The sequence below is a fragment of the Pipistrellus kuhlii genome, unplaced genomic scaffold, assembly GCF_014108245.1.
Source record: "Pipistrellus kuhlii isolate mPipKuh1 unplaced genomic scaffold, mPipKuh1.p scaffold_m20_p_3, whole genome shotgun sequence".
NCBI classification, from domain to species: Eukaryota; Metazoa; Chordata; class Mammalia; order Chiroptera; family Vespertilionidae; genus Pipistrellus; species Pipistrellus kuhlii.
Window position 1 is genome coordinate 108,760,523 of NW_023425529.1, and position 12,033 is coordinate 108,772,555.

Here is a 12,033-nt window from a genome sequence, read left to right on the forward strand (position 1 = left end):
AGCAATCCTGGATTATGAGAGGGATGTCTGACTGCCCATTTAGGCCGGATCCTACTGCGACCCTCCATATGCATGAATTTCGTGCATGGACCTCCCCTACCCCCCGGCTCCCACATGCATGAATTTTGTGCATGGAGCCTCTAGTTACTCTGTAACACAGAAGACAAACCCCTACAACAAAAAATTACCAGGACTACAATGTCTATAGTGCCAAGGTTAAGAAATCCTGATATAATCTTACATTCAATAGGGTTACTCTGGCTTTGGAATCAAAAATAGAAAGTAGGGCATGGGCAAAATCAAAGAAACCATTCAGAAAACTGTTGTAGTTATTTAGATAAGATATGGTGGTGGCTTGGACCAGGGTGGTAGCAGTGGAGGTGCTATATATATATAATAATCTGCATATATGTGAAGGTAAAACACAAAGATTAACTGATGATTCTACTGGAGAAGAAATGAGTTTATGGAAGAATGGTCTTCTATTAACTATGATGGGGAAGGCTGTGGGGTAAGAATAAGTTATTTGGGGAAAACATATTTGGAGTTTTTGGTTTTGGATGAGTTTGGTTAAGTTTATGAAACATCTAACTGAAAATTTGGAGTTGGCAGCTAGATATAGTAGTTTGCAGTTCTATCAATAGAAAGATTGGGAAAGGACAATCAAGTGAGGTGGGAAGAAAACTAAGAGAGTATGGAGTTTGGTGATATATATATATATATATATATATATATATATATATATCTCAAGGATAAAAGATCAATTTTATCAAATACTGCTGACAGGTCAAGATGAAGACTAAGAAAACTGACCATTGGATTTAGTAATGTGGAAGTCATTATGACCTTAATGAGAGAGCAGTTTTGGTGCAATCTAGAGGTAAAGCCTGACTGGAATGGGTTTAAGAGAGAAAATGGGGAAGAGAATTAAAGAACTAATAAGCACAATTTTGGAAAGTTTTTCTGCATTAGGAAATATTGAAATTGGCTGGTGGCTAATAGTAGTGCAGTCAAGAAACTTTAAAAATTGTTGTTGTTTTTATTGAGAGCAATTATAACATGTTGACATACTAACAAAAATGATCCATAAGGAAGAAATTGATGATGTAGAAAAGAAAAAAGAAAAATGCTAGAGTAATATCCTTGAACAGGCAAAAGGGGAGGATCAAGGACCCCAGTAGGGACACTGAGCCTAAGAATGTAAAGCATGTAATTCTAGATGCTCACAGTGATGTGGAGCTAGAGACTGTGGGTGGTTTCTTTAGATTGCTCTCCATGAACCCTTTCCTGGGCAGCACAATGTAACTGATGTCTCTCTCCTAGCATTTCTATTGCATTTGTTTTGTATTACTTGTTAGGTATGACACTGTAGTATTAGTTAATTTTCCAAATGCATATGTGTTACTCTATAACTTAACTCTAAGTTCTTCAAGGGACATGTATTAGCTATTTAACCCTCATAACAATGCTACTAAGAGGTACTATTATCATCTCTATTTTTTAGATGGGCTAACTGAGGCACAGAAATGTTAAATAACTTGCTAAGGTTACACAGTATTTAAACTCAGGCAATTTGGCTTCAATGTTCTTATCCACTTTATGATTATAGTATCCACAAGTACTTGGGTCTTCTAGCTTTTTGTTTTGTTTTTCAAAATTTCACAACACAGATGAGTTCTCACTGGTGAAAAAAAATGGCTAAACTATTTATGAAATTAAAACCAATTTTTTCTGCTGAAAAAGAACATTTAAAATACAAAGACAAGCTTGGGGGGGGGGGAGAGAATGAGGAGTTATTATTATTTGTTGTTAATATTCACCCAAGGGTATTTTTTCCGTTGATTTTATTTATTTATTTTTTTTAGAGAGTGTAGAAAGGAGGGAGGGAGAGGGAGAGAGAGGTAGAAACATCAATGTGATAGAGACCTCAACTGGGCCCAGTAATCAAATCTGCAACCCAGGTACGTGCCCTTGATTGGGATTCAAAACTGACCCTTTGGTGCATGGGCCGACACTCTAACCATTGAGAAACACCAGCCAGGGCAAGAGTTATTGTTTAATAGGTATAGTTTTAGCTTTGCAAGATGAAAAGATGGTAGTGATAGTACAACAGTGTGAATGTACTTATTGCGACTGAACTATATATTTTAAATGGTTATGGTAAATTTTTGTTATGTGTATTTTACCACAATTAAAAATAACAAAAAGCTAAGATGTTGAGGGAAAAACAGGGGCAAGATGAGGACTGAATGTGGAGACCTCATAACTATCTGCTAAGTCCTCCAGCTGCTGAGAAATGGCCAACCATGTAGACAATTTTATATTAATAGGGTACACTGATGATTAAAATAAAACCAATAAGTTGTAAAAAGAAAAAAAATAGATAAAATATAATCCAAATTAGTTTATGTAAATAAAGATTAAAACAAAGACAATGAAATATAAATCAAATGGGGATATCACAGCCTAGTCTGACCACCTAACCACATATGCCACAATTTCTAATTAGGCAAAGTCCTGTTTTCTTTCCTTAAACATAGACATAACTGAGAGGGGCTGCAAAGAAAGGTAATTGTGTTTACTGATATTTTATACTATGTATATGTCTTCTTCACCATACTATACAGTCCATGACAAATTTATTTTATCATTTTTTCTTGGTATATTATACTCAGCACTTTCTTAGAAGTTTTATTGTTGTTGAGTGAATGATAATGAAAAGAAACAAATGTCTACTACTAGTTTTACTAAAATGCTACCTTTCTTCCTCCCCCTATAAGAACACCAAGCCCTAGCTGGTTTGGCTCAGTGGGTAGAATGTTGGGCCTACAGAATGAAGGGTCTCAAGTTTGATTCCAGTCAAGGGCACATGCCTGGGTTGTGGGCTCGATCCCTAGTGAGGGGCATGCAGGAGGCAGCTGATCAATGATTCTCTCTCATCACTGATGTTCCTATCTCTCTTTCCCTCTCACTTCCTCTCTGAAATCAATAAAAATGTGTGTGGGGGGGGGGAGGGGAAAAGAAAGAACATCAAGAATCACAGGGTTCTGTGATTTCTTTATTTCTCAAAAATTTTGCTTCCCTTCTACTCTATGGCTTTACCCTGAATCCAAACTATTAATACTTCAAACTATTCAACAATATAGGGATTTCTGACCATTCATTCATCAGATATTTATTTTATATATCTACACACACACACACACACACGACTATACACTTTCTAGCTTTAACTATAACTCTTCATCATACTTAAACCTCTATGTCCCCCTATCTTCCAATTTTTTATCCTACCCATCCTTTTTGGCTGATTTTTACAGGAAAGACAGAAAAGACTGGTTTGGAGAACCTTTGGAAAATTTACTGACCTCCATTGATGCACGCTGACATGAAGGTCAAATGCAGCTCAAAATCATAATGTGAAACTTGCCCTGATTTGATACAGGGTCTTTCCCTGCATTATGAGATCTACCCCTCTCTGTGGTACCCTTTCATACCACAAATACCCACAGACCATAAAAACGGGAGCCATTACAGGAAAGGCAGGAGCGAACTGTGGATGTTACCTTTCAGGAGCCCATTCAGATTGTCTATTTCATCCCCAAAACACCAAGTATTGAAATAAAAAGTTATGCTTTTAGGGACTATAAATTAGTATTATTTGCCAGTAAGTTAAGTTCCTTTGACTTCTGTCACCTTTTGCTTTCTGTCATTAACTGCTTTGTGTTTGAGTTTTACAGTTTTTGTTTCTCCATTTAATATCTTAGTTCATTCAGTTGGCACACATTTCTGCCTCTATGCAGTATGTCAAACTCTCACAAACTTTCCTTTCTTGTTTGTTAAAACTACAATAATAAAGCTCATTAAGGTAATGTAAAATTATGTTTGTAATTAGAAAAAGGACTAAAGAAAAATATAGTGTTTACAGAAAGTATCTCTGGATTACAATATTCAATGTAATTTTTTCATTTACCTTTTTATATATTTCCCAAGTTTTTCTATATAACAATCAGAAAAGTAGTTTAAAATGTATAATTGTATTTATTACTTATCACAAAATATATTTTAATTGCCTTATTTGCAAAATTAATATTCCTTTACATTTAAGCTGCTGGTGAACAATTTCATTTTGCTTTATGCATATCATTTTAATTAGCTTTAGGTCTCCCTATTATATTGAACAGTAGTGGTATGGTAAACAAATTTTTTTAAATAATAATTTTTTTAAAAGATCCATTTTTCTGATTTGATAATAAAAATTATGTGTATTACTAAAAAACTAAGTCTCACTATTCCCATTATTGTTGAGTAGAATGCTACAGTATCATAAGAGTAAGTTGCAAAGATTATAAAAAAAAAATAATGTAGAACTCCTGAATAAGAATATAAAGGCTGTCTAATACAACTGGCTATTTTAATAGCAGGTCTGGGTTGTGCAAATTATGCAAAAGAGAAATATAAAACCATTTACCCCCAAAGCTACTCAATGTACAATATGACACCCTGACTATGTAATGTTAATGAAGTTAAAATATATGCAAGAGTTCATAATGAGTTCATTTCTGAGTTGGTTTTCAACTTAATAAGGACATGGCATTAGGACAAATATCACAAATTTGAAGATTGTTATACCCTAGGTAAATCATGCTTTCTTCATAAGTTTCTTCTATTAAGTACTTTGATTAAATTTTGCTCTTAATCTTAAATTAAGATCGATTTATCTTTGAGTCTTTTTGTTTTTTTTTCTAATATACTTAATATACTCTTAGGTGTATGTATGCCACATTATTTCCTCAGTGATAGAGCTAAGAAGTCCCAACACTGGATTTTTATTTCATATGTTTCTATTGATTTCAGAAAGGAAGAGAGAGGGAGAGAGAGATCAAAATATCAATGAAAGAAAATCATTGTTTGGTTCCTTCTGGCACACCCCCTAATGGAGATCAAGCCCACAACCCGGACATGTACCCGAAGGGGAATCGAACTGTGACCTCCCTGTCCTTAGTTCATGGGTCGATGCTCAACCACTGAACCACACCAGCCAGACACTGGATTTTTATTTATGCAGCCCTGTATCCTAAAAAGCTCTAACTTTTTAGGATACATATATTTGCTGAATTCCATTAGTATAAACTAAATCACATGATGATACAGCAAAAATATTACTTATCTTCCTTGAGTCAACAACAACATATAAGGCAGGGGATAAAGGTGATTAAACCTGATGCCACGAGGAGAAATCAGTGCAAAAGTCTGAAAGTAGACTACTGATAGCTATTTATAGGCTTATTATATGTGCTATGTGGCTCCTGCTGACCATATATAACCTATACTTTACTATAGCCACCTATGTGTCTTAACTTTAGGTTCAATTCCTAGCTTCTAAATTTGCTATATAATTATGTTTGCTTATATGTCAAGAATTGGATAATTATCAAGTGCTTAGGTGTGCTAGAACTAATTACCGTATTTTTCGGACCATAAGACGCACTTTTCTTTCCCCAGAAGTGGGGGGAAAAAGTCCCTGCGTCTTATGGTCCAAATATAGCCTACACATATACTTTAAAAAAAAAGTTTTTTTACTTGCCCGGCTCTGTGTGGTCTCTGTGTCCTTGCCCGGCTCTAAAATGGTTCCAAATGCTGCTGTTTACTTTACAGGGTTGATTACATGTGTTTATGACTGTGATGTTGGGTTTTAACACACATAAAATATTTTAGGACACTATTTGTTTCAGAATCTTTTTTTCTTCATTTCCCTTCTCTAAAAACTGGTGCGTCTTATGGTCCGGAGAGTCTTATGGTCCGAAAAATACGGTAAGTATTTTCTAAAATCAGAAATTGCATATTCACAGTGATGTCAAAATGCTAGCTAGAATCCATTCTTACATAGTGGGTACTTATATTATTTCAATCATTATAAGACTAGATTTTTATCTTTGGATTACCCTGTATAATAGAAAATTATACACTTCTTAGAGATAATCTTAAATTAAGATTGATAATAGTAGCCCACTAGCCTCACATAGTCCTTCTAGTAAAATTACTGTTAAAGTTCATTCACTTATTGACATATATTTATAAAACACTGCTATATTCTAATTACCACAGAACAAAAATAAAAGGCACCTATTAGCCTCAAGAACTTAAAATCCGGGAGAATTTTAAGGTAAACACCTAGCCGCAGCCACACACAACAATTTCAATAAAATACAACTAAAATATAAAATGGACATTACCCAGAACTACAGGAAAGTCGACTGACTGGAAATTCTACAATGAGAAGCAAGGAGAAAACCAGAAGGAAGAGTGGAGGAGCTATAAAAGCCTAAGGTACGGAGACACGCAGAGTGCGCGGAGAGGACGAAGCCGGAGAGGAGGGGCAGCTGAGTGCCTGGCTGGCATTCGTAGCGGGAAGGAGATATAAGTTCCGGACTGTGCTGAATCCCAGTTCCGAATGCTCTGAAACCCAGTTCTAGGCCAGACCCCAGGGACCCAGGGAGCTGGGCTGTAAGGTGGAACCCCGGAGGAGCGGTGAAAGGAGGTCCCGGAGGCGCGCACATTGCGCGTAGAGAAGGGATGGTTGGCAATGCCACGGGATTGCCCTGGCGGGAAGGAGACAAAAGCTCCAGACTGCTCTAAACACCACCTCCAACTCCACTTCCAACTGAACTGAACCCCAATAGCAAGCTCATTGTGGGAGAGCCTAGACTGTTTGGTAGCAGGCGAAAATCGAGGCACCTTTCTCTCAGAGGCCCTTGCAATGAGTACTGAAGGACCCTGGGGATTAGGAACCGCATAGGACGGGGCTGACGGAAGCCAAGGCTGTAGGCTCCACCCTGAAACCCCGTCCCATCAGGGAAGCTGCGAAAATGCTGAGACAACGAAATAGATCACAAACAAAAGAAGTGGAGGACAAAAAGAGACTGGGTATAGAGTTCAAATCTACGCTTATAAGGTTTTTCAAGAATTTCCTAGAAAAGGTCAATAAGAGCTATGAGGATATGAAAAAAGATCAACTAGAATTAATAAGGAATCAACAAGAAATGATAAGTGATCAACAAGAAGTAAAGAATACATTGTCTGAAATAAAAAATATTATACAGAGTCCTAAAAACAGAATGGAAGATCGCAAGAATCAAGTCAAAGATTTGGAACATAAAGAGCCAGAAGAATTTAAAATCCCATAAGAGGAAAAAAAATGTACATCATAATACTAGGTGATGTGTAAATACATAACCAAGAAGTGTGGAAATACATAACCTAGGTCTTCAAGGATGGGTAGAATTTCAAGAGGCAGAAATGGGGGAATGAATAACATGCCCCAGGTAACAGCATTAACAAAACCATGGAGAAGGAAAACATCAAGTGAGTATGTGAGTAATCATGTTTGGCTGCAAAAAGGGATGTGATTAGGCCTATCAAGTGAAGGGTAGGGCAGAACTGTGTAAGGCTTTATATATCAAGAAATCTAGACTTCCTTGAGTGAACAAGCCAACTAAAAGGTCTTTATGATAACATGTGAAAAGTTCAAAGTAATATGGGAAGATTATTTTAGTGGCTCTTAGCCTAAAGATATAGAACCTCACACCTTGGATGATTATTTGATTAATTTATAAGTATTTATTGAACTTCTACTATATAACAAGCACTGTGGTCAGCATTGAGGAAATAAAGATGAGTAAAATTGCTTATCTGGTCCCGTTACCTCTCTGACCTTATCACTTATCATTTTCTGCTTTGAAGACTTAGAATAGCCACTGCAGCCTCCTTGCTATCCCTGTTCCCAGAATCCTCTTTCCCAAATAAATGCATGATCGGCTTAAATCTGCCCTTCAAGATTGGGTTCAAATGTTACCTTTCCAACGAGATCTAGTCTGACCACCCTATTTTTAAAATGTAATCAATTCTATTTTTCTTTTCCTTCCCACATCACTCACCACCTAATACATTATATGATTTATCCATTTATTATGCTTATTGCTTGTTTCTCCTCACAAGAATGTAAACTACAGAGGGACATAAGTCTTAGCCTCTTTTATTCATGGATATATCCTAAGCACCTAGCAGAGTGCCTGGCATATGTGAGCACTCAATATATTTTACTGTTGAATAGGGGAACTGTAATAATTCATAATCTTCTTAGAAAAGATTATTTATTAATTAAACAGTGTGATTCATTCACTGAAAGAGGGATCACAACATGCCATGAAAATCCAAAACACAGGCACCTTGGAAAGGTTCAAGGAAGGAAAGCTACTTCTGGGAGGTCATAAATGAGAAGGGCAACAATTTGCCATAAAAACAAAAAGTACTGTTAGCTGAGAAAACAGCAGGATACCTTATAATTATACCAAAATAATCTGTCATAATCATCTTTCTGTCACTAATACCTAATACATAACTTGGCACACAGCATCATTCAATACGTTTGTTGAAACAGGTCTAGTCTTACATAAGTGGAGAAAGTTCTGCAAAGAAACAACCAGAGAAGTTGCTTGAAAGAATCAGAATAGCATTATGTCAAGAAAATCTGGAGTAACCCAGATCAATGGTGTCAAATAGAGGTCAAAGAAGATTAAGATAGAAAAATATGCCTCTGGGGTTAGTACCCAGCAAAGCAGATTTAGTTAATAGGCAGAATGGACACCACAATGAATTAAGGAGTCAACAAAAGTAGAAACAGCAGAATATTTTTCTGAAAAGCTTACAAAGTACTTTCAAATATGCTATCATCTCATCTTACATGAAGACAATGAGATTCAAGGAAGCTGATATGTCCAAGGCCATGCAGCTAGCCAGGTTTTAAGAGAAGATATGGATCTAGCTTTTCTGACTCTAATTTTCACACTCTTTTTATTCTCCCCACAAGCATGGTCTTTTTTTTTTTTTTTTTTTTTTTTTTTTTTTTTTTTTTTTTTTTTTTTTTTTTTTTTTTTTTTTTTCTGCCATTCATATAGTGGTGGGCTTCTTAGAGTAGGCAATGAATCCACTTACAATAGCCAACCAATATTCTGGCATGATTAGGAAGGAAATAAGAAGGCCTGAAGAAAATTTCAAGTATAAATTCATTGCTAGGAAAAGAAACTTTGTACTTCCAAAAAGATTTTAGGAATGAGTATAAATTACACAGAATCTTAGTAGCAGAATATACCGAACACCTGCAGTATATTATAGTTTAATTCAGCTTGCCTGAGTAAGTTAAGTTAGTTATACTTTATTCTTTAAGTGAGAAATTTCCAACAGGTGTGAGGGAAGCCTTACAGGTGTGTGATAATATTGATCCCTTTTGTCCTTAGAGTTGCAGGTTTACAAGTCTCAATTTCTCTTCGATTTACTACCATATGCCATATAGTTATTATGGGTAACTGTGAGCCACTGTATGAATAAGGTTGGAAGCATATATTGGGTTACTTCTAAGCAAATAATTCACTTAAAAAATGTTAGTATAGGTACCCTTTAACATTTATAGTACTTACATTATTCACATATTGAGGGAACAAAACTCTAGAATTTATTCTCTATTATAATTCAACACCCAAAGAAAAACCAAATGATAAGTGCTACCAATTTAATTTTTTTCTCCTTTACAAATACACCAAATGTATTAAAGTATTTGAAACAAATTTACCAAAGATACACTGTACTGGGAATTAAAGTAACATTATGATCTCTATTATATAGGTATTAAAAGAAAAATAACATAAAAACATACCTGTGGGGCATACCCAGGAGGCACGTAAATAGGAGGCACAGAACCATTTGGAGACATCATTGGAACCTGAGCAGGACCTGAATGGGCCACAGAGATGATGTATTAATCCAGGATTACTTACACAGCTTAAGCTGAAAACAATATGAATTACACCTGAATATATCATCTAAACACTCAAACTAATAGGGTCTATATAACTATAAAAAGAAACTCAGATGATTCATGTGTTATAAAATATGAAACCTTATCTTATAAAGTGCACTGACTGCTTTACCTGCAGCTGTGTTTTTCAAACTTGCCTGGTGATCAAAGTAGTCACCAGAGAAACTTTTAAAAATACAGATTTCCAGGCTCTCCTTGAGATTTTTATTTAGTATGCTTATAGTAAACAGGAGTCTTGAATCAGCATATTTTATAAATATCCCACGTGACTCTTATTATTGTGCAAATTTAGAAATACTGACCTCGAGGAAAATAAAACCAAACTTTGCATATAAAACAAATGAAAGATAAAAAAGGCAAAATTTGGAAAATAGGAAAAAAATCAAGAAAAACGCATGAGGAAAAAACAATAAAAGGAAGAATAGTTAGGAATTTGGAACTTGCTTTGTTAGTTAAATAAGCCTCTTGTGTAATGTGTAAGCCATGTCTGTGGGGGGCCTGAGAACAAATAAAAACACCATGCATGTATTTTTAGTCACAGAAAAAGGTTTTTGTTTCTTACACTGAAAAGTTCTTAAAAAAAAAAAAGAAAAATCAGCTTATTTTATTCTACGTTTCCTTTCATTTTTATAGCATATCTTTTCCAAACAACTTATATAAATATTGTATCTTGTTTACCTTTTCTCTTAACCTTTCTGAGATAAAACAGGCACTTTGGAAGGTGTGCTTTATTCTTTCTAGGAACTAAAATGTTACTTGCTTTATTTAACTTAAAAAGAAATCTCACCTTCAGATCCCTTTTCCTGGTAACTTTAGACTGCACTGTCCTGTCACCCAATGGTTTTAATAACTTGAAATGAAACTTTCTCAAAGAGCCTTACTCGTTTCTAAGGAAAGAGAAGTACCCAAGAGTCTGATGAAGAACATAATGGGGAAAGAGTTCCTTTTATATGTAGAATTTCAACCTGCAGTACATATAATGGATCTCAGTTATAAAAGAAATAAAAGAGAAAAAACTTAATTATAGGGCAGAAAAGAAATTTCACGGGTAACATTACACATAACTCAGAAAAACAAAATAAAAAGCATGGAGGTTGCCAGCAATTCCGTAGATAGGTACATTCCTCTTTCTGAGGAAGGAGAAGGGGTAAGGATCAAACAACAAAGTGGTAGTGCGAGTAGGAAAAGGGAGGTGAGAGATAGGGAAACTGAAAGGAGAATGTAGGAAAAAAGGGGATCCAGGAAAGGAAATACTAAATAGTGGAAAGGAAAAAGGGGAGAGAGGTGAGAAGGGAGGGCAGGGGACAAGATAAAGGCAAAAAGGAAGAGAAGCAGGGAGAATAGGGAGGGTAAGGCAAAGGACAGGAGAGAATGCAGAGGGGCTGGAAGGGAAGGAGAGAAGGGGAGAGTAAAGAAAAGGAATAGAAGAAAGGGAAGAGAAGGGGTAAGGAAGGAAGACAATAGGGAAAACACTCAAGTACTTAAGAGGAAGTATGGAGTGCATGTGTATGTATGTGTGGGGGGCAGACTACCAAATTATGCTATGTAATAGATGATTATAAAAATAACTTTTCAATAAAATACTCTTTCCATTCAAAACTAGTCCACTAAATACATGAAGTTGTTCAGAATATTATCTTACAATATCTAATTTTACATAGCTAATACTAACTTACTGTGTGCCAGGCCTTTTATGTATTTTTTTCTTCATACTTATTCTATTAGGAAAATATTATTACTCTCATTTTCCTGATGTGTAAATTAAGGCAGAGAGGTTAAGCTTACCTAAATGGTAAAATTAGGTTAGAAAACCAGGCTGTTTCATTTCTAAGGATATAGTTCAATTACATATTCAGGAAATATTAAAATAAAATACTATACATTACTGGTAACTAATGTAATTTGAGACTTAAGCATGCTATGATGCTTCTAATGCTTCTAAGAAAAGTTAAGCCTCATTATCTTTATGTTCATGAAAAAGAAAGGAAAAACAAAATTTTCTGAAATTTAAGACATTAATTATTAAATTACTAAATAAAATTTGTGAGGTGTTTTATAATTCTAGGCAAGAAAGGCTTCATCTAAAACTCACCTTTTAACTTCTATATGCTGGACTCAAGAGAAAATGAGAACAGTTTTAAACTAATGCTGGTTTACTT

General features: G+C 35.3%; 1 protein-coding gene across 7 annotated transcripts in view; it reads right to left on the bottom strand.

Moving 5' to 3' along the window:
* The window catches only part of FNDC3A (fibronectin type III domain containing 3A), a 159,709-nt gene that overhangs the window by 76,207 nt on the left and 71,469 nt on the right, over positions 1-12,033 (bottom strand). For 6 of the 7 annotated variants that reach the window (XM_045588660.1, XM_036455765.2, XM_036455763.2 and 3 more), the window contains one exon: positions 9,713-9,789. In XM_045588660.1, coding sequence (XP_045444616.1) covers positions 9,713-9,789 — 77 coding nt within the window. Of the gene's footprint in view, positions 1-9,712; positions 9,790-10,661; positions 10,812-12,033 lie in introns of those variants that run through there. The other variant, XM_045588661.1, reaches the window with a different exon arrangement.